This window comes from Amblyraja radiata, chromosome 20 (assembly GCF_010909765.2).
Source record: "Amblyraja radiata isolate CabotCenter1 chromosome 20, sAmbRad1.1.pri, whole genome shotgun sequence".
Classification (NCBI taxonomy): Eukaryota; Metazoa; Chordata; class Chondrichthyes; order Rajiformes; family Rajidae; genus Amblyraja; species Amblyraja radiata.
Window position 1 is genome coordinate 29,188,425 of NC_045975.1, and position 23,970 is coordinate 29,212,394.

The following is a 23,970-nucleotide window of genomic DNA, read 5'->3' on the forward strand; positions in this document are numbered from 1 at the left end:
TGAACCTATTATTAGCCCAGCTAAAGATTTTAACATGTAGATGGGACATGTTGTTCGGTGTGGGCAAGTTGGGCTAGATGGCCTGTTTGCACACTCTATAAAGGCCCTGTCCCACTTTCCCGAGTTACTCACAAACTCTCCTGAGGTTTCCCCTTGATTCAAACTCAGGGCATGTCGGGGAATGTCGGTAGCGAGCTCGTAGGAGGCCGTAGATGTTTCGTAGCGACTCGTAATGCCAGCCGTAGGAACTCGGGGCATCAGGTAAGTCGGGACGTTTTTTCAACATGTTGAAAAATGCCCACGAGTTTAAAAAATAACCCCGAGTACCTACGAATGGCTATTACCATAATTCTCCAAGTTCGAATCAAGGGGAAAACTCGGGAGAGTTCGTGAGTAACTCGGGAATGTGGGACAGGGCCTTAACTCTTTGACTCTGTGATTCTATGACTCTCATGACTATGATTCACTAGTTTCTAAAGTTCCATTGATTAACGTAAGGGTCAAATATGGGAGGGGAGGGGTGGGGGTGGGGGGGGGGGGGAGTGGGGCAGGGGGAGAGAATTGTATTTGTTTCAATTAAATGCTATTGTTCGGGGTTGTACAGAATGTGCCATTACATTGTATAACATTCCTGAGGATTCCTATTCCAACCTTTCATGCTTGTATGCTCACATAGAACAGAACCATGGCAATTAATTGAAGCTCTTTATCATTCTTGTGCCCATGCTGGGAAATCTATACCCTTGTTATAAATGGTTTTGCATTGTGTGTGGTTTGGGCACAGAGTCTAATCTAATGGCCAGGGTTACCGGCAGGAGAAATCCTGTCAGCACTGGAATAGTTGATAATATATTTTCTTGTATTTAAAAAATAGAATAGCTACTTGCATTAGTTGTAGAAGTCACTTAGACTTTAGTTAAATCATGCTTAAATAATTATTAGTGCTGCTTTATACAAGCCTACTGAACTTTGCATTTTTATGTGATACTTGTATAAGTGTCTTTGCAATTCTCCTATTTTAAACTGTTTGAGGAACCCTATTGTAAATCTTTATTTTCATTTCCCAAATTTAAGATAAACTTGCAGAAATAAATTGGGGCGGCACAGTGGCACAGCGGTAGAGCTGCTACCATACAGCACCAGAGAGCCGGGTTCGATCCTGACTACGAGTGCTGTCTATATGGAGTTTGTACGTTCTCCTCATGACCGCGCTGGTTTTTTCCCGCACTCCAAAGACGTATAGGTTTGTAGGTTAAATGGCTTTGGAAAAATTGACCCTGGAAAGGATAGTACTAGTGTACGGGGTGATCACTGGTCGGCGTGGACTCCGTGGGCCAAAGTGCTTGTTTCCACACTGTATCTCTAAAGTCTAGTCTCAATTATGGGAAAGGTGTCTGTCGATCGCACAATGCGATTAACACTTCAAAGCCTTCATATGAAAGCAGAATGAATGTTGAGTTCCTTGTTGTCTTGATGCCATTAAACTGTTGGCAGCCCAAACACAAGGAGATAGCGATAATGGATTAGCGTCATTGAGTCATACAACACGAGAATGGGCCCTTTGGCCCAGCTTGTCCCTGCCAACCAAAATGCCCCATCTACGATACTCCCAGCGGCCCACGTTTGGCCCATATCCATCTAAATAGTTTATATCCGTATTCCTGTCCAATGTCTTTTAAATGTTGTCGGAGAATAGTTCAAACATTATTCCCAGTTGTTTTGTTGCATTTTGGAGAAGCACCCTGCAGAAAATGTTTCCAAGCTCAGAACATGTTCTTGGTATAAGGTACACAAAATTGCTGGAGAAACTCAGCGGGTGCAGCAGCATCTATGGAGCGAAGGAAATAGGCGACGTTTCGGGCCGAAACCCTTCTTCAGACTGATGGGGGGTGGGGGGGGGAGAAGGAAGGAAAAGGTGAGGAGGAGGAGCCCGAGGGCGGGCGGATGGGAGGGTGGGAGGAGACAGCTAGAGGGTTGAGGAAGGGGAGGAGACAGCAAGGACTAGCAAAATTGGGAGAATTCAATGTTAATGCCATCCGGACGCAAGGTCCCCAGACGGAATATGAGGTGCTGTTCCTCCAATTTCCGCTGTTGCTCACTCTGGCAATGGAGGAGACCCAGGACAGAGAGGTCGGATTGGGAATGGGAGGGGGAGTTGAAGTGCTGAGCCACCGGGAGGTCAGGTTGGTTATTGCGGGCTGAGCGGAGGTGTTCGGCGAAACGATCGCCTAACCTACGCTTAGTCTCCCCGATGTAAATCAGCTGACATCTAGAGCAGCGGATGCAGTAGATGAGGTTGGAGGAGATACAGGTGAACCTTTGTCGCACCTGGAACGACTGCTTGGGTCCTTGAATGGAGTCGAGGGGGGAGGTGAAGGGACAGGTGTTGCATTTCTTGCGGTTGCAACGGAAAGTGCCCGGGGAGGGGGTGGTGCAGGAGGGAAGGGAAGAGTTGACGAGGGAGTTGCGGAGGGAGCGGTCTTTGCAGAAGGCAGACATGGGGGGAGATGGGAAGATGTGGCGAGTGGTGGGGTCACGTTGGAGGTGGCGGAAATGGCGGAGGATTATGTGTTGAGATTTAACATTTAAGAAGCTAAACAACTTTTAATAAGCCAGAGATACTGTGCTGTGAGGTTTGGCGGACATTTAACATTACCGGCCGGTTATCCTTGGTTCTGAAAATAATATACTCTTGGTATATTTGTGTCTCATTCACTCACTGCTTTTCTCGAGGGTGGCTGGTTGTATAAACAAACAAAGTACTTCTAAACTAAAGAACTTGGAGTTTGTTTCTTGGCTTTGTCCCTATCACCTCAAAAAAAGGTTTCCTCCCGCACTCCAAAGATGTGCAGGTTTGTTGGGTAATTGGCTTTGGTAAAATTGCAAATTGTCCCTAGTATGTAGGACAGTGCTAGTGCTCGCTGGTCGGTGCAGGCTTGGTGGGACGAAGGGCTTTATGCTGTATATCTAAATGCTGTATATCTAAAGTCTCTAGAGTACATGCAAACTCCACACAGTCAACATTTGCAGTGAGGCAGCAGCTCTACCTGCAACGTCACTGAACTAGATGATAGTTCCCACAACCCCAGAGGTGGTGAAGAAGGCTTACGTATAGTTGCCTTTATAGGTCAGGGCATAGAATACAAAAGGTGGGAGGTTTGCTTACAACTGTACAAAAACAGGTTAGATCATACTTGGAGTATTGTGTGCAGTTCTGCTCTCAGCAATATGGGAAGGAGATGGTCGTGGAGTGCAGAGGAGATTCGCCGGGATGTTGCCTGGATTGGAGGACCATAGTTATGGGGAAAGATTGCCTAAGCTGGGTTTGCTTTCCCTGTGAGTGAAGGAGGCTGAGGGATGACCTGATGAAGATGTATAACATTATGAGGCATAGATAGGATGAATGGAACTTTTTCCTGTGGAAAGGTTATCAAAAATAAGAGGGCATAGGTTTAAGATGAAAGTAAGGAGTCTAATGGACCTGTCCCACTTAGGTGATTTTTCAGCAGACTGCCGGTGACTGTCAAGTTGCCGGCAGTCGCCTGAAAAACCGGGAACTGGAACAGCGACTGTCAGAGTAGAACACACACACACACATCGCAAAGGCGGGGGCGAGGGTAAGCGGGAGAGCACAGTCTGAAATTCATATGATGCAAAGCCAAGGTGATACAGACACACACCGCGATGAACTGGAAGGTTGTCGCTATAATTAAGACGACTAGCAGTGCACGGTAAGTCCTTTAAACGACGGGGGGAGAGGGGAGAGAAGGGGGGAGAGGGGGGGGGAGAAGGAGTGGAGCCAACATATAAGAAGCTAGACAACTTTTAATAAGCCAGAGATACTGTGCTGTGAGGTTTGGCGGACATTTAACATTACCGGCCGGTTATCCTTAGTTCTGAAAACTCCTGCTTATGTTTTTTTCCCCCAATGAGCCAATGAAAATGACCGGTCAGCAAAGGCGATTAGCTAAAACTACCTACGACTACTCGACTACCCATAACTACATGGTGACCCCACTACAACTGCACCTACGACTACAGGATTATTGATTTTCTCCATGGCGACCAATTTTTGGGGGCAGAACATTTTTCAACGTGTTGAAAAATTTGCGGCGACCATACTGAGGCCGCGACTAGTTCCCAGAATGCGGGAACTCCTCGCGACCATGAAGGAGACTCACCAGAGACCACCAGCGAACATGTGACGACCATGTGGCGAGCGCAGAGTCTCCTGCACTCGCCTACACATTTGCCTAAGTGGGACAGGCCCTTCAAGGAGGTGTGGTCAGATACAACCATACGCTTAAAAGATAAGCACTTAAATAGACAGGATGTAGAAGGATATGGACCATGGGATTAGTGTGGTATATATATATATATATATATATATATATAGCATCTTGTGTTAGAGTTGTAGTTGTAGATATATATGTCGCATTTCTCACTAAAATGTGGATCTCTAGGAAAGTGGAGAGGCACAGTGAAAAGTTTTTTGTCGCATGCTAACCAGTCAGTGGAAAGACTATACATGATTACAACCAAGCCGTCCACAGAGTACAGATGCAGGATTTGGTGACCCTTTGTTGAGCTCCCAATATCATTAATGTATCCTCCTTTAGTCAGGGAGATGGGAACCATACACAATATTCCCACTGCCGTTTAACCTGGGCGTATTTTATAGAGGAAAGATACTTTTATGATTGTGTTCTATTATTATTGCAATAAAGGTCAGCATATCATCTGCCTTCCTAATTGCTTGCTGTGCCTTCATGCAAACTTATGTGATTCATGTATAAGGATACCCTATGTATAGTTCTATGTTATCCCACTTTCACATCCACTACCTACATACTGAGGGAAATTTACGGAGGCCAATTAACCTACAAACCCTCTTGTTTTTTGGGATGTGGGAGGAAACCGGAGCAACCGTAGGAAACCCAAGAATTCGCAGGGAGAACGTGCAAACCCCACATGGACAGTACCCAAGTTCCTCTGAACAAGTGCATCTTTCGATCTCTGAGTATTAAAAAAAAATTATATGTTTCTATCATCTTCTGACAAATATTTTCCGTCGATTATGTCCTCACCCGATCACGTATTTGTCTTTATCTCCTTGAAGCCTCTTTGCATCGTCTTCACAACTCAGTGAGAATTTCAGCAAAGTTGGATATATTACACTTGGTCCTGTCACCCAAGTCATGGATATAGATCGTGAACGGCTGGGTCCCAGAACTAATCACTCTGCCACCCCACTAGTCACAACCACCCAACCTGAACAAGACCCAATGATTTCCACCTTCTGCTTTCTGTCTCTTAAAACGTATCTATAATCCATGCCAATCCCAAGAACTCTAATTTTGTTCAGTAACTTCTTGCAGGTAATTTTATTGAAGGTCTTCAGAAAAGCCAAATGCACTGTGAAAACTGGTCTCTGCTTATATTTGCTGTTAGTTACAACCTCAGGATGATTCCAATAGATTTATCAAACACTACCTCCCTTTCATTAGAATCATGTTGACTTTGCCTCTTCCTACTCTTTTGATAAATTGAAAGATAAAGCATGGAGCAGGCCCACCGAGTCCATGCTGTCCATCGATCACTTGTTCACACTAGTTCTATGTTATCCCACTTTCACATCCACTCCCTACATACTGAGGGAAATTTACGGAGGCCAATTAACCTACAAACCCTCTTGTTCTTTGGGATGTGGGAGGAAACCGGAGCACCCATAGGAAACCCAAGCAGTCACAGGGAGAACGTGCAAACCCCGCATAGACAGTACCCAAAGTGAAGATCGAACATGGATCTCTGGTGCTGTGCGACAGCAAGTCTACCAGCTGCTGTGTAGAGCTTAACACATTCAAGCATTTCTTACTATTTATGCCAGGCTAACTGTTCTATAGTTCTCTCCCTTCCTTCTTAAGTGATGGGGTTACACTGGTTATCTGTGTCTAGGGGACCAGATCTATGGAACAGTGGAGCATGAGGAACAGTGCTTCACAGACTCAAGACTTTGTGATGCATAGTATTGATATGGCACAATATTTTCATTCAGTTTTATTCGTTGCAGTGGATGAGTTTTCATCCATGGCAGCAACCATGTACTTTGCTTATGCAGCTGAATTGCATTGGCTAAAGTCTGAGTCCCAAGACTGAAGGGTGATGTATGAAGATGAATCTTTCAAGACAGGAGAGGCTTGGATTAGTTTGTCAGGTTGAAAACGTGGGAGACAGTGAGACCGGGAGGGAAGCATGGAATGCCAACGTCCCCGGGTGTTGTACCTCTTGTGAACAGGTTCACCCACTTAGAAGCTGTCGGGACAGAAGAGGTGTTTACACTGGGCGGCGGACTGGCTTGTGATGCGAATAGGGCTGTTGAGCCAAAACCAAAAAGGCCTAAGGCAGGCAACGCCATTGTAGTGGGAGACTCCATTGTGAGAGGTACGGACAGGGGTTTCTGCGGCAACAGACGGGATGCGAGGATGGTGTGCTGTTTTCCTGGTGCCAGGATCCAGGATGTCACAGACAGAGTGCAGAAAATCCTCAAGGGCGAAGGTGAACATCCGGAAGTGGTAGTGCATGTCGGCACAAACGATGTCGGAAAGAAGGGGATGAATATTCTGCAGCGTGACTTTAGAGAGCTCGGAAAAATGCTGAAAAGCAGGACCTCCAGGGTTGTTATCTCCGGTGTGCTTCCAGTTCCTCGTGCTGGCGAGAGCAGGAACAGGGAGATACGGGACCTGAACGTGTGGCTGAGGAACTGGTGCACGGGGCAGGGATTTAGATTCTTAGATCACTGGGATCTGTTTTGGGGTAAGGGGGAACTGTACAAAAGGGACGGATTGCATCTTAACAGGTGTGGGACCAGCATTCTGGCAGGCAGGTTTGCCACTGCTACACGGGTGGTTTTAAACTGAATAAGGGGGGTGGGGTGTCGAATGGGATAGTGGAGGATGGAGTTAAAGGGAAAGGGTTTCTTAAATGTGTGAGCGCAGAGACAGAGGGGTGTAAAATGAGGGTAGAAGCAATAGGTAGCAAGGTGAAAAGTAAAAGTGGCAGGCAGACAAAACCAGGGCAAAAATCAAAAAGGGCCACTTTTCAACATAATTGTATAAGGGGTAAGAGTGTTGTAAAAACAAGTCTGAAGGCTTTGTGTCTCAATGCAAGGAGCATTCGTAATAAGGTGGATGAGTTGAATGTGCAGATAGCTATTAATGACTATGATATAGTTGGGATCACGGAGACATGGCTCCAGGGTGACCAAGGCTGGGAGCTGAACATCCAGGGATATTCAATATTCAGGAGGGATAGAGAGAAAGGAAAAGGAGGTGGGGTAGCGTTGCTGGTTAGAGAGGAGATTAACGCAATGGAAAGGAAGGACATTAGTTTGGAGGATGTGGAATCGGTATGGGTAGAGCTGCGAAACACTAAGGGGCAGAAAACGCTGGTGGGTGTTGTGTACAGGCCACCTAACAGTAGTAGTGAAGTTGGAGATGGTATCAAACAGGAAATTAGAAATGCGTGCGACAAAGGCAAAACCGTTATAATGGGTGACTTCAATCTACATATAGATTGGGTGAATCAAATTGGCAGGGGTGCTGAGGAAGAGGATTTCTTGGAATGTATGCGGGACAGTTATCTAAATCAACATGTAGAGGAACCAACGAGAGAGCAGGCTATTTTAGACTGGGTATTGAGTAATGAGGAAGGGTTAGTTAGCAGTCTTGTTGTACGTGCCCCCTTGGGCAAGAGTGACCATAATATGGTTGAGTTCTTCATTAGGATGGAGAGTGACATTGTTAATTCAGAAACAATGGTTCTGAACTTAAAGAAAGGTAACTTTGAGGGTATGAGACGTGAATTGGCCAAGATTGACTGGCAATTAACTCTAAAAGGGTTGACGGTGGATATGCAATGGAAGACATTTAAAGACTGCATGGATGAACTACAAAAATTGTTCATCCCAGTGTGGCAAAAGAATAAATCAGGAAAGGTAGTACATCCGTGGATAACAAGGGAAATCAGGGATAGTATCAAAGCGAAGGATGATGCGTACAAATTAGCCAGAAAAAGCAGCATACCGGAGGACTGGGAGAAATTCAGAGACCAACAGAGGAGGACAAAGGGCTTAATTAGGAAAGGAAAAATAGATTATGAAAGAAAACTGGCAGGGAACATAAAAACTGACTGCAAATTTTTTTATAGATATGTGAAAAGAAAGAGATTAGTTAAAACAAATGTAGGTCCCTTGCAGTCAGAAACAGGTGAGTTGATCATTGGGAACAAGGATATGGCGGACCAATTGAATAACTACTTTGGTTGCGTCTTAACTAAGGAAGACATAAATAATCTGCCGGAAATAGCAGGGGACCGCGGGTCAAAGGAGTTGGAGGAATTGAGTGAAATCCAGGTTAGCCGGGAAGTGGTGTTGGGTAAATTGAATGGATTAAAGGCCGATAAATCCCCAGGGCCAGATAGGCTGCATCCCAGAGTACTTAAGGAAGTAGCTCCAGAAATAGTGGATGCATTAGTAATAATCTTTCAAAACTCTTTAGATTCTGGAGTAGTTCCTGAGGATTGGCGGGTAGCAAACGTAACCCCACTTTTTAAGAAGGGAGGGAGAGAGAAAACGGGGAATTACAGATCAGTTAGTCTAACATCGGTAGTGGGGAAACTGCTAGAGTCAGTTATTAAAGATGGGATAGCAACACATTTGGAAAGTGGTGAAATCATTGGACAAAGTCAGCATGGATTTACAAAAGGTAAATCATGTCTGACGAATCTTATAGAATTTTTCGAGGATGTAACTAGTAGCGTGGATAGGGGAGAACCAGTGGATGTGGTGTATCTGGACTTCCAGAAGGCTTTCGACAAGGTCCCACATAAGAGATTAGTATACAAACTTAAAGCACACGGCATTGGGGGTTCAGTATTGATGTGGATAGAGAACTGGCTGGCAAACAGGAAGCAAAGAGTAGGAGTAAATGGGTCCTTTTCACAATGGCAGGCAGTGACTAGTGGGGTACCGCAAGGCTCAGTGCTGGGACCCCAGCTATTTACAATATATATTAATGATCTGGATGAGGGAATTGAAGGCAATATCTCCAAGTTTGCGGATGACACTAAGCTGGGGGGCAGTGTTAGCTGTGAGGAGGATGCTAGGAGACTGCAAGGTGACTTGGATAGGCTGGATGAGTGGGCAAATGTTTGGCAGATGCAGTATAATGTGGATAAATGTGAGGTTATCCATTTTGGTGGCAAAAACAGGAAAGCAGACTATTATCTAAATGGTGGCCGACTAGGAAAAGGGGAGATGCAGCGAGACCTGGGTGTCATGGTACACCAGTCATTGAAAGTAGGCATGCAGGTGCAGCAGGCAGTGAAGAAAGCGAATGGTATGTTAGCTTTCATAGCAAAAGGATTTGAGTATAGGAGCAGGGAGGTTCTACTGCAGTTGTACAGGGTCTTGGTGAGACCACACCTGGAGTATTGCGTACAGTTTTGGTCTCCAAATCTGAGGAAGGACATTTTTGCCATAGAGGGAGTGCAGAGAAGGTTCACCAGACTGATTCCTGGGATGTCAGGACTGTCTTATGAAGAAAGACTGGATAGACTTGGTTTATACTCTCTAGAATTTAGGAGATTGAGAGGGGATCTTATAGAAACTTATAAAATTCTTAAGGGGTTGGACAGGCTAGATGCAGGAAGATTGCTCCCGATGTTGGGGGAAGTCCAGGACAAGGGGTCACAGCTTAAGGATAAGGGGGAAATCCTTTAAAACCGAGATGAGAAGAACTTTTTTCACACAGAGAGTGGTGAATCTCTGGAACTCTCTGCCACAGAGGGTAGTCGAGGCCAGTTCATTGGCTATATTTAAGAGGGAGTTAGATGTGGCCCTTGTGGCTAAGGGGTTCAGAGGGTATGGAGAGAAGGCAGGTACTGGATACTGAGTTGGATGATCAGCCATGATCATATTGAATGGCGGTGCAGGCTCGAAGGGCCGAATGGCCTACTCCTGCACCTAATTTCTATGTTTCTATGTTTCTAAAACATATATTTTATGGATGTGTGGGTCTGCTATGTGGAACCACACTTGGAATCAAAGCGTCTTGTTACAGTATACAGTATAGTGTAAAACGTTATGAAAGGAATAGATTAGGTAAACACACAGAGTCTCTTGCCCAGAATTGGGTAATCGAAAACTAGGGGACATAGGTTTAAGGTGAGGGGGGAAAAATGTAATCGTAACCTGAGGGGTAACCTTTGCACAAAGGGTGGTGGGTGTATGGAACAAATTGCCGGAGGAGGTAGATGAGGCAGGTACTATCGCAACGTTTAAGAAACATTTGGACAGGTACATGGATAGGACGGGTTTAAAAGGCCAAATGCAGGCAGGTGGGACAAATGTGGGTGGGACATGTTGGTCGGCGTGGGCAAGTTGGGCTGAAGGGTTTCCATGCTGCATGACTCTCTGGCTTCAGTAGTAAGATATGTTCTGAAGTGGTTGAATTTTCTCTACATGGCCTCTAGATCAGCTCCATTCTCCATGTTGCCAGCTTGCTCAAAAGGACACGCCAGACTGTACTTGGTCTTATAAGGCTAATTCTTTTATATAAATTTTACCATGAGAATAATTCATCTTGTGCCTTTTAATTGCTAGATAACCTACAGTATAAATCCTGCAGGCTTCAAAACACTAACGACAGTTGGATTATTGCAGAAAGATATCTTGGCCTGTGAGTTTCTCCTCATTTTGTTACAGACATTAAAACCTTTTTTAATGCCCTGTTCAGATTTATGCTTGGGTGAAATTTATGGGGTTGGGTGGATTAGCAGTCTTGGTAGATACTGGGGAAGAACGAGAAATATATCACAGAGGTGCCACTGAGAGTTGGAGTCACAGTGTGAATAAAGTCTCTATCAGCCTGGGCCTGTAGTGAGTGAACAATTCAAACTGAAGAAGGGTCTCGACCCGAAACGTTACCCATTCCTTCTCTCCAGAGATGCTGCCTGTCCCGCTGAGTTACTCCAGCTTTTTGTGTCTATCTTCAATTCAAACCTAACCTTCCACTTTTAAACCTGGAGGTCTTCTCCCTGTTTTAAAACATCAACAACATCAAAAATTGCTCCTGGAAGTGTCTGGAAGTAATTATTATGTTGGCTCAAGCAACTAAGCTCTTAGATTAGTTTAGAGATGCAGCGTGGAAACAGGCCCTTCGACACACTGAGTCCGCACCGACCAGTGACCCCCACACATTAACAATACCCTACACATACTAGGGACAATTTTACACTTATACCAAGCCAATAAACCTCCAAACCTGTACGTCTATGGAGTGTGGGAGGAAAACGAAGATCTCAGAGAAAACCCACGCGGTCACGGGGAGAACGTACAAATTCCGTAAAACAACACACGTAGTCGGGATCGAACCGGGGTCTCCGGTGCTGCAAGCGCTGTAAGGCAGCAACTCTACCACTGCTCCACCGTGCTGCCCTTGTACATGCCAGTAGTGAACAGCACGGTGTACCGCACATTCATGTAAATACATTCTTACCAGTTTGAAATACTCTTTCTGTTTACATTTTCGGGCTAAGATACTGCCAGCCTCCTAATCTTTAGTCACAGGGTGGTGAATCTGTGCAATTCTTTGCCACAGAAGGCTGTGGAGCCCGTCAATGGATATTTTTAAAGCAGAGACTAGATTAAGTGGGACCCATTGGGTCCCTGTTACACAGGAGGCTTGGTCCCCCAACTCAACATTCCACCACTCACCCATAGCCCCCAACTGCACAGGCGCAGCTCATTTCCCCTCATCCCTAGCACTCCCCAATCCCTCCCTCACCTCTCTCTCCCTCTCCTTTCCCCTACCCTCAGTCACTCCCTCCCTCCATCTCTCCCCTCCCTATCCCCCTCCAAACCCACTATCCCCCACCTCCCCCACGCCTCACCTCCCCCTATCCCCCCACTATCCCTCCTCACCTCCCCCACTGCCCTTCTCTCCCTCTATTCCCCGCTCCCTACCTCCCCCACTTCCCCCTCCTCCACTCCCCCTCCTCCCCTCCTCCCTCAATTCCCCCTCCTTCCCCACTCTCCCTCCTAACCTCCCTCTTCTTGTCCCTCACCTCCTACCCTCCTCCAATCCCTCTCTCACCTCTCATTTTCCCTACCCTCAGTCACTCCCCCCCTCCCTCCCTACCTTCATAACTCCTTTCCCTACCATACTCCCCTCCTCTACATCTATCCCCTCTCCTCCCCCACTCTCCCTCCCCAGAATCTTGAGGTTGCCGCTCCTCTCCCTTATTGCGTGCCCTGGAGAAGCATCAGCCATCGAGGGGCAGGAGCCAGCGAGGGGGACCAGAGGGGAAGGGGCCGGAGCTGCGGGGCATAGTGACGGCGGTGCGTTTGGGACTCACAGCAGACCCTGGTCACCCTCCTCCACTGGGATCAGACTCTCTGCTTTCCGTTTGGCAACATCTCCGACTCCAGGCCGAGCTGCTTCCGGTCCCTCCGAAAATTGTGTCCGGTTGGAGACCTCTGCCGGCACTTACAGCGTCTCTCAGCTCCAGTAAAGACGCTATGGCGCAGGAAGGGGCAGACCGTCCCGCGGAGTGACAGGAGAAAAGACCATTCCGCGCGGCTTTGACTGGCAGGAGAGGAGATCGATCTGCGCACGCGCGGTTTTTACGATTTTTAAACCTCGCTAACTTTTACAATATACGACCGATCGGGATGAAACTTGTTGCACTGGGAGCACAGGAGAATGGTGAAAATCGTAGCGCTATCGCGTATCAGTTTTGTACAAATTGAAAAACCGCGCAAACCGGATGAGCACAAGATCAGAGTTTTAGTTATGTAGAGATAGAAAATAGATAAATAGAAGATATATAGATTCTTGATTAGTACGGGTGTCAGGGGTTATGGGGAGAAGGCAGGAGAATTGGGTTAGGAGGAGAGATAGATCAGCCATGATTGAATGGCGGAGTAGACTTGGTGGGCCAAATGGCCTAATTCTGCTCCTATCACATGTGACATTATGACCGTATGACCTAATCTCATATTCATGTCAGTGAGAGATTTATTTATTTTTTCTTTAAGATACTACTGGTTTAGAGCTTTGTTATTCAAAGATGATAATAGAAATATTTTTTCATGATACGGGTAGCAGTAGGAATCTGAAATAGTGCACTGCAAAACGCTAACAGATGCTTGGTAAATTGGGAACGTGAGAACTTAAATTAGCAGTGTTCTTTTTGTGTTAGGCAAGGAGAATTGAGCAAGGAAGGATAATAGAGTTAAGATTCAGGAGAACACAAAGTGGTGGAGTAACAGCACGTCAGGCAGTATCTCTGGAGAACACGGATAGGTACCTTTCGGGTCAAGCCCCTTCTTCAGACTGATTTGGACTAAGATTTAGGTGGAACTCATCAAGGTGTTTTCCTGGTTCCTTATTCCTTCTTTGACAGCTTCTTACACAGAAAAGCTTCCCTTGTATAGAATGTGGAAACAAGGAACTGCGGATGCTGGTTTATACCAAAAATAGACACAAATTGCTGGAGTAACTCAGCGGGTGAGGCAGCAACTCTGGAGAAACTTGATTTCTCCAGAGTTGCAGCAACTTGAGCGCCCTGGAAAGGAAAAGACTACAAAAAGTAGTAAACACCGCCCAGTCCATCATCGGCTCTGACCTTCCTTCCATCGAGGGGATTTATCGCAGTCGCTGCCTTAAAAAGGCTGGCAGTATCATCAAAGACCCACAACATCCTGGCCACACACTCATCTCCCTGCTACCTTCAGGTAGAAGGTACAGGAGCCTGAAGACTGCCACAACCAGGTTCAGGAATAGCTACTTCCCCACAGCCATCAGGCTATTAAACCTGGCTCGGACAAAACTCTGATCATTAATAACCCATTATCTGTTATTTGCACTTTATCAGTCTATTTATTCATGTGTGCATATATTTATACAATGGTATATGGACACACTGATCTGTTTTGTAGTAAATGCCTAGTATGTTCTATGTGCTGAAGCAAAGCAAGAATGTCATTGTCTTATTAGGGACACATGACAATAAACTCACTTGAACTTGAAAATGATAGGGACCATTCTTCAGACTGAACATTGGGGGTGGGTGAAAAGCTGGAGGGAAGAAAAGACCAGGACCAATCAAGGCCCGGCTCACAAATGACCTTGGGCAGTGTGGCGTCTAATCAGCCCATTGCTGGCTAGGGAAGGTGTGATCTCAAGAGGAAACAATCAGGAGAACAGTGGCACTAGTAAAAGGACTAGGATGGAGGAATGGGGCAAAGGGGGAGGGGAGGGGAATGGAAGTAAAAGTTGGTTAAAATAAGAGAATTCAATGTTCATATGCTGGGTTATAATGTAATTTGTCACCAACCCTAATTCCACAGTGTTTTGGAAATAAAACTTCTGATCTTTCTTGCTCGGTACCTCTTTACTGTACCGCTGGAACAAAAGGAGTAATTAACTGAATATTCGGAGAGCCTTCAGACCACTACTGAGTGGGCTGTTGCTTAGTGATGCTCGACACGAGAGAAGCCTCACTGAATGATGCAAACACGAGTACTGATTGTTTTGTTTTATGCCCTTCACAGAGGCACACACATCGGGAGCAGAAAGTGGACGATGTCCAGGAAGAAAGAGGCATCAAACGTCGGGCGGTTTGATGGAGGAATGGATCTCAATGCTGCCCGGGACCTCAGAGCAGATCCCTATGAACAGAACAGCCTCCAAGAGACTCTGGAAAAGGCTCGTGAAATCTTCCAGCTTTGCGATAAAGAAGAGAAAGGCTTCATCACCAAGAGGGATATGCAGGTAGTGTAAAAGTAGCGTTCTTTCATTTGGACGTGCTTTCCTTTGAAGAAACCGATCTTAAGATCAGAAGCATTTAAATACTGTTGATTATGGTGGTGAAGTGAGTGTGAATGTTTCGGGCTAAAAGTTGGTCATCTTGATTCAGGTGTTCACAGAGTCAAGATATTCATGTTACCCAACCCTTCAACCCTTCAAAGATTTAGAGTCATAGTGTCATACAATGTGGAAACAGGCCCTTCAGTCCAACTTGCCCACGCCGACCAACTGGTCCCATCTACATTAGTCCCATCTGCCTGCATTTGGGCCATGTCCTTCTAAACCTGTCCTATCCATGTATTTGCCTAAATGTTTATTAAATGTTAGGATAGTTTCTGCTTCAACTGGCAGCTCATTCCATACACCCACCTCCCTTTGTATGAAAAAGTTACCCCCTCATGCTCCAGGTTCCTATGAAATGTTTCCCCCGCCGAAAGATTTTCAGGAAGTAGGGTCTAATGGTGAACTCCACATCCTGAAATCTTTGAATGGAAAGGTTGGGGAACTGTAAAAAGAATATGACATTGAAAATGTTCTGTGTATTGTGTCCTCAGTGTCTGCCTGATGTTGGTTGGATCACTCACTGTAGTAGCTTGAGCACTGAGTCAATGCTGACACTGAGAGTAGGGCACAGACAGTGGGGATACACTTGCAGAGGTATCTTCCAAGGATGCATGGTTGTACATAGACTGTAGAACAGTGCAGCATAGGTACAGACCTTCAGCCTGCATTGTCTGTGACGCCGTGATGTCTCTCTGGCTCTAGTAGCAAGATATGTTCTGAAATGGGTTGAATGGCCTCTAGATCAGTTCCTTTCTCCATATTGCCAGCTGGGTGACAGGGACACGACTGACTGTACGTGGTCTTAGGAAGCCAATTATTTTATATGATTATAACATGAGAATAATTCACCTTAGTGCCTTTTAATTGCTAGATAACCTATCAATCCTGCAGGCTTCTAAACACGAACTGCAGTTGGATTATTGCAGAAAGATATCTTAACCTGTGAGTTTTTCCTCATTTTGTTATAGACATTTAAGCCTTTTTATACCCTGTTAGAAACATAGAAACATAGAAAATAGGTGCAGGAGGAGGCCATTTGGCCCTTCGAACTAGCACCGCCATTCATTGTGATCATGGCTGATCATCCACAATCAGTAACCCGTGCCTGCCTTTTCCCCATATCCCTTGATTCCACTCGCCCCTAGAGCTCCATCTAACTCTCTTTTAAATTCATCCAGTGAATTGGCCTCTACTGCCTTCTGTGGTAGAGAAATTCACAACTGTCTGTGCGAAAAAGTTTTTTCTCATCAGTTTTAAATGGCCTCCCCTTTAGCCTTAGACTGTGGCCCCTGGTTTTGGATTCCCCCAACATTGGGAATATTTTTCCTGCATCTAGTTTGTCCAGTCCTTTTATAATTGTATATGTTTTTATAAGATCCCCCTCATCCATCTAAATTCCAGTGAATATAAGCCCAATCTTTCCAATCTTTCCTCATATGACAGTCCCGCCATCCTGGGGATTAACCTTGTGAACCTACGCTGCACTGCCTCAATAGCAAGGATGTTCTTCCTCAAATTAGGAGACCAAAACTGCACACAATACTCCAGATGTGGTCTCACCAGGGCCCTTTGCAACTGCAGAAGGACCTCTTTACTCCTATACTCAAATCCTCTCGTTATGAAGGCCAACATGCCATTAGCTTTCTTCACTGCCTGCTCTACCTGCATGTTTACTTTCAGTGACTGGTGTACAATGACACCCACCTCGTTGCACTTCCCTTTTTCCTAATCTGACACGTAATTTGAGATAATAATCCGCCTCCTTGTTCTTGCCACCAAAGTGGATAACCTCACATTTATCTACATTATACTGTGTCTGCCATGCATCTGCCCACTCACTCAACCTGTCCAAGTCACCCTGCAACCTCCTAGCATCCACTTCGCAGTTCACACTGCCACCCAGCTTTGTGTCATCTGCAAATTTGCTAGTGTTAATTTTAATCCTATCGCCTAAATCATTAATATATATTGTAAATAGTTGCGACCCCAGCACCGAGCCTTGCGGCACTCCACTCGCCACTGCCTGCCATTCTGACAGGGACCCATTTATTCCTACTCTTTGTTTCCTGTCTGCCAACCAATTTTCTATCCATGTCAATACCCTACCTCCAATACCATGTGCTCTAATTTTGCCCACTAATCTCCTGTGGGACCTTATCAAAGGCTTTTTGAAAGTCCAGGTACACTACATCCTCTGGCTCTCCTTCATTCATTTTACTTGTCACATCCTCAAAAAATTACAGAGGATTAGTCAAGCAGGATTTCCCCTTCATAAATCCATGCTGACTTGGACCAATCCTTTTTCTGCTATCCATTATTAATTATTTAATAATTGACTCCAGCATCTTCCCCACCACCTATGTAAGGCTAACTGGTCTATAATTTACTGTTTTCTCTCTCGCTCATTTCTTGAAAAGTTGGATAACATTAGCTACCCTCCAATCCATAGGAACTGATCCTGAATCTATAGAACATTGGAAAATGATCACCAATGTGTTCACAATTTCTAGAGCCATCTCCTTGAGTACCATGGGATGCAGACCATCAGGTCCTGGGGATTTATCAGCCTTCAGTCCCATCAGTCTACCCAATACTATTTCTCGCCTGATGCAAATTTCTTTCAGTTCCTCCGTCACCCTAGGTCCTCTGGCCACTAGCACATCTGGGAGATTGTTTGTGTCTTCCTTAGTGAAGACAGAACCAAAGTACCTGTTCAACTCTTCTGCCATTTCCTTGTTCCCCATAATAATAATTTCACCTGTTTCTGCCTTCAAGGGACCCACATTTGTCTTTACTAATCTTTTTCTCTTAACATACCTAAAGAAGCTTTTACTATCCTTCTTTATATTCTTGGCCACCTTACCCTAGTATTTCATCTTTTCACCCTGTATTGCCCTTTCTGTTACCTTCTGTTGTCCTTTGAAAGTTTCACAATCCTCTGGCTTCCCGCTACTCTTTCCTATGTTATACACCTTTTCTTTTAGTTTTATTTCATCCCTAACTTCCCTTGTCAGCCATGGTTGCCTCTTACTCCCCTTAGAATCTTACTTCCTCTTTGGAATGAAATGATCCTGCATCTTCTGGGTTATGCCCAGAAATTCCTGCCACTGCTGTTTCACCGTCATTCCTGCTAGGATCCTTTTCCAGTCGACCTTGGCCAGCTCCTCTCTCATGCCTTCATAGTCCCCTTTGTTCAACAGCAACACTGCCACTTCTGATTTAACTCAAATCCCTCTCAAATAGCAGATTAAAACTTATCATATTATGGTCACTACATCCTAGCGGTTCCTTTACCTTGAGTTCTCTTATTAAATCTGGTTCATTGGACAACACTAAATACAGAATTGCCTTCTCTCTGGCAAGCTCCAGTACAAGCTGCTCTAAGAATCCATCTCTGAGGCACTCTACAAACTCCCTTTCTTGGGGTCCAGAACCAATCTGATTTTCCCAGTCTCCCTGCATATCGAAATTTTCCATCACCACAGTGGCATTACCTTTGTTACATGCCAATTTTAACACCTGCTGCAACTTGCACCCTATATCCAGGCTACTGTTTGGGGGCCTGTAGATAACTCCCATTAGTGTCTGCTTACCTTTACAATTCCTCAATTCTATCCTTTACTATTCCTCAGTTCAGATTTATGCCTGGATGATATTTATGGGGCTGGGTGGATTAGCAGCCTTGGCAGATACTGGAGAAGAACGAAACAGGGGCACAATAACTACACAGGTGCCACTGAGAGTTGGTGAGAGAACATAGTGCCAAGATAAACTACTCTCATCTACCTGCACATCATCCATACCCGCTCATTCCCTGCATATCCATGTGCCAATGTACAGGCCTCTTAAACGCTGTTCTCTTATCTGCCTCTACCACCTCTCCAGCGTTCCAGGCATCCACCACCATCTGTGTAAACAAATTTGCCCCGCACATCTCCGGTGATCTTGCTCATGTGGAAAGGGTTGAGTTTTTGATTTTCTACACCCATCCATCTAATCTGGAACGGCACAATGGCACAACACTATGGGTGCTTACTGCATGGAGTTTGCACGTTCTTCCTGTGACCATGTGGGGTTTCTCCAGTTTCCTCCCACATTCCAAAGACGCGCAGGTTTATAGATTCATTGGTCTCTGTAAATTGTCCCTTATTTGTAGGATAGAACTAGTGTATGGGTGATGGCGTGAATTTGGTGGGCCGAAGGGCCTGTCTTCATGCTGTATCTCTAAACTAAACTAAATCTCCTTTAAACTTTTCCCCTCTCACCTTAAAGCCTCATCCACAAGTGTGACACAATCTTATATTGGGGCATAAGATCATGAGGGTAATAGATCGGGTAGATACACACAGTCTCTTGCCCAGAGTAGGGGAATCAAGAGCCAGAGGACACAGGTTTAAGGTGAAAGGGAAATGATAGGAACATGAGGGGAAGCTTTTTCTCATAGAGGGTAGTAGGTATAAGGCACGAACTGCCAGAAGGGGCAGTTGAGGCAGGTACTATAACAACATTTAAAAGACATCTGGCAGGCCATGGATAGGAAATGTTTAAAGGGATATGGGCTAAATGTGGGCGGGTGGGACTATTGTACCTGGGGCAACTTAGTCGGCATGGGCTAATTGGGCCGAAAGTCCTGTTTTGCTGCTGTATGACTCTAAGTCTTTGACATTTACATCCTGGGAAAAAGGTTCCAACTGTCCACACTATTTATGCCTCTCATAACTAAACCAACACCTCCTGGTTATAATATATCATGCAGAGAGCATACTTTCCTTCAGCAAAAAAAAAGCTTTGCTGACTTGTTTTCTAACCAAGAAAGTTACCAGTGTACAGGGGGATGTAATGAATTGTAAGGTCTGATTAAAATTTAAAATGTGCTTCGAAGTGGTTGAGTTACCTCTAAACTTGTGCTGTGGTCAGAATTACAGCAGTTGCCCACATTGATTACCCAGGGAAGTATTTTATGTTGCCCATTGCTTATCTGATCCTCTCTTAGTGATGTTCAGCATCAGGGTCTGGATGTAATGACCCCTGGCAGCCACTTAGGGCAGCACTGAGGGAGTGTTGAATAGTTGGGGCTGCTATCTTTCCGACAAAGTGCGTAGGAGAAGGGGTACTTCTTCCTGAAGAGAAGGGAAGTCACATGGACCACAATTCCTGCCATTGACTTCATCTACACTTCACACTGCCAAGGAAATGCAGCTGACATAATTAAAAACTCATTCCATCCCAGTTATTCCTCCTTGTGCTTGCTCCCATCCAGCAGACGTTACAAAAGCATGAAAGTGCGCACCACCAGACTCAGAAACAGCTCCTTCCTCTCTGGTATCAGGCTTCTGAACAGGTCCTTTCGTAAGCTAGAGGACTGATAGACCCCATTGTGGACATTGGACTTTGAGTATGGAATGGTGCACTACAATGCTAAGAATTATAGTCTACACTCGGGCTATCTTCCCCATTGTTCTCTCTATTGTACTTGAGTCTGACTTGATTATATTGATGTATAATAATAAACCTAAACCAAAAAATCTCTGCAGGCCCTATTCAATGCCACAAAAACATTGATCTCATTGGTTGTGTATGGGGTCTGAATTGACTGGTGGAGAAGCAACTTGCCCCTTACCAATGCACCATATATATGCACTGTCGTTATTTTACAATATAGTCCTAATTTTCAACAGCTGTTGATAAGACACCCAATTAGATCGTAATGTCCTTTGAGCGAAGAATGAAAGCACTTCAGAAGGTTAAAATCCTCCCGCTTCCTTACAATTAATGAAGGTTATATTTTACTGCTTTCTTATCCTGCACTACAAACAAGATTATCTTAACTGCCTGGAAATATGAAATGCATTGCATTACCTAGAATATTAAACTCCATCGTAAACAGATCTTGTATCGAAAATAAAAAATGATGTGTTGAGAGAAGCTAAAACTGTTAAAGATGTTTTTGCAATAAAATACTGGTAGAATTATGATAATATGATGGGGTAAATTGTAATTGTTTTTTAAATGCCCAGTGCTTCTTGACAGCATTACAACTCTGATACAAATTTAGTTTTTTTTACTCCTGTTTGCAGCTACCGATGGCTTTGCATTCAGAGTGGGGGAACAAGACAGGCGAAATCAGCTAGCATTTGAACTTCTGATGACCATCTATTGATAGGAGTGGGAAAATGGGTTGTTGTGTTAGATATGGTCAGGTTGGATTGAAGCCAGCAGTGCAGCAGGAGAGGGGGAAAGCACTTGACTAATGATGAGTTTGGCTTGCGACAGTAGGGGATTAGTAGTACCCACGAACAAAGATATGACTCGAGCAGCAGCACAGTAGTGCAGCGGGTAGAGCTGCTGCCTCACAGCACGAGAGACCCTGGTTCGATCCTGACCTTGGCTGATGCCTACATGGTGTTTGCATGTTCTCCCTGTGACCACATGACTTTCCTCCCAGTGTTTCAGTTTCCTCCCACATCCCAAAGACATGCGGGTTTGTAGGTTAATTGGCCTTAATGTGTGCGGAGTGGATGAGAAAGTGGGATAACAGAACTAGTGTAAATGGGTGATTTGTGTCGGGGTGGACTTGATGGGTGGAAGGGCCTGTTTCCATGCTGTATCACTAAACTAGAACCAATGGAAGAGAAAGAGGAGAAGAAAGGATGGGGCAAAGGAGTCAAAATGTGCATATAAATGGGAATGGTTGAAAGACAGATTACATGGGACTGATTAGCAGATTAGGAGAGAGAGTAGTGGGTACTTGGAATGAGCTACCAAAGGAGGTAGTTGAGGCAGGTTCCATAATAGCATTTAAAAGACACCTGGACAGGTACATGGATTGGAGAGGTTTAGAGGGATATGGGCTAAGCACAAGCAAATGTGACTACTACCTTAGATGAGGCATCTTGGTCGGCATGGGCAAGTTGGGACGAAATACCTATTTCCATGCTGTATGACTCTGACTATGACATATCTTGGGTGTAAATGGAGCGTGGAATGAATAAAGTGTCTGTGATGGGTTAAAGATTGGTTATCGAGATTCCAGGGTTGGAGACAATTGTCCTCAAGAGACAGATGTATAACATGCGACATTACCTTTATTTCTCTATTTCCAACCCTGTCATGAAGGCATTGCCCATTGCAGGGTGTTGTTAAGCATTAGGTGATTATTCGTTATGTGTGGGACTGAAGATGGCACAATGGTGCAGCTGGTAGAGCTGCTATCACACAGTGCCAGTGACCTGGGTTCCATCCTGACATTGGGTTGCTGTCTGTGTGGAGTTTGCACATTCTACCCTTGGGTTTCCTCTGGGTGCTCTGGATCTCAAAGAAGTACAGGTTTGTAGGTTATTTGGCCTCCCATATCTCACTGACCTGCAGGTTTGTAGATTAATTGGTGTGTGTAAATTGCCCCAAGTGTGCAGGGAGTGGATAAGAAAGTGGGATAGCTTAAAACCCATGTTACTGCGTGTTCCATGTTTGGGAAAGACTCGGTGGTTTCCATGCTGTGTCTTTCCATCAATCGAGATCTTTCCACCCTCATATAACATGCTTTTTTTCAGTAAGTTAATGTCCTTCCCAAGTTGGCTCATCTATGGATACTGAAGCCAATGTCATAAGCTTCAAAACTATAGTTCCATCCACCAGCAAAGTGGCAGGGATGCCTCTGAAGAAGGGTTCCGACCCCAAACGTCACCTATCCATATTCTCCACAGATGCTGCCTGACCCACTGTGTTACTCCAGCACTTTGTGTAACCAGCCTCTGCAGTTCCTTGTTTCTCCATATTACTGCAAAATCTCCTCAAGGTATGCTTACTTTCAAGAGGTTTTCCTCCACTCTCCGATGTGAGTTCTTTGAGACCCTCTCTCACTGGACCATCCTCTGTGGAGTTTGAAGAAGAGTCCAAACTCAAAACGTAACCTATCCATGTTCTTCAGAGAAGCTGCCTGACTTGCTGAGTTACTCCAGCACCTGATGCCTTTTTTTTTGCCTCGGTCCTATATCTGTGCGGATGCATTATCCATTGAAGGTGAGTGCATTCTGATTTTCAGGTGGATAGATCTTCCCACTGCCTCGACATTGTAGCATTAGGGTTAAGTGTGACACTGTGTTTAGTTGGATTATTTTGTTGTTTTGTGTAGTTGACGATGGATTTAAAAAATATTGCAGGTTTAAATAAGTTGCATTTGAAGTACTTTGTTATGGATGTTTATGCATTAGCAAAGGACTAAAGGCCCATTTGTTTCATGTGATTTAATTGTCTACTTATTATTTAGCCGTTTGAAATACCTTTTATGAGACTAATTCAAGAAATAATGTGTTTTACATTCATAAAGATTAGCTGCACTGTATAATGTACTCCACCAATTATCTAGCTGAGAAAAGATTGTCCTGTTCTGAATTTAGTGAATAGAGAGGTCACTGAAGAGAAAGTACAGCTTTGATGAGACGTGTGTATTTTGAGTTGGCTTAGCATTTACATGTAAATTATCTCGCCCAGTCCCTCGAAAAATGATATTGAACAATGCTTTGATCTTATTTCTTTCCCATTTAATTATCTGCCTATATTTAGCTATCTTCGTTCATACTCTTAATTGAAAGTAATTTTAAATGTGAGTTACATTTTTTAACATGCTGCTCTAAATACCCACTTTATTGTTTTATTGATATTTCTTCATGCAAGTTATTGCACAGTTCGAACATGTTCAGTGCACAGAGTGACGTAGTTTAGTTTAGTTTAGGTTATTTTCATGTGTACTGAGCAGTGATGGAAATGGGGGGGGTTACGCAGGGGGACTGCGTTCCCCTAGTTTTCAGTTTCCAGTTTCCATCCAGTGCGTGAATTTGCAGCTTTATCCTGCGCTATTTAATCCAAGGGCGAACGAACGAGCGGACAGACGGACGAAAGCAACGATCATAGAGCGGAATAGATGACATTTCGGGCCGAGACCCTTTTTCGGACCGAGTCAGGGGAAAGAGGAACAAGAGATATAGACGGTACTAAGGACAAATGAATGGAAGATATGCCGATACCTCCCATTTCCCTT

General features: G+C 44.8%; 1 protein-coding gene across 1 annotated transcript in view; it reads left to right on the forward strand.

The window, feature by feature from the left end:
- LOC116984793 (EF-hand calcium-binding domain-containing protein 4A-like) overlaps positions 1-23,970 on the forward strand; it is a 123,938-nt gene that overhangs the window by 19,623 nt on the left and 80,345 nt on the right. The window contains exon 2 of the mRNA XM_033039171.1: positions 14,615-14,834. Within this exon, the coding sequence (XP_032895062.1) occupies positions 14,646-14,834 (189 nt within the window). The 5' untranslated portion in view covers positions 14,615-14,645. The remainder of the gene's footprint in view (positions 1-14,614; positions 14,835-23,970) is intronic.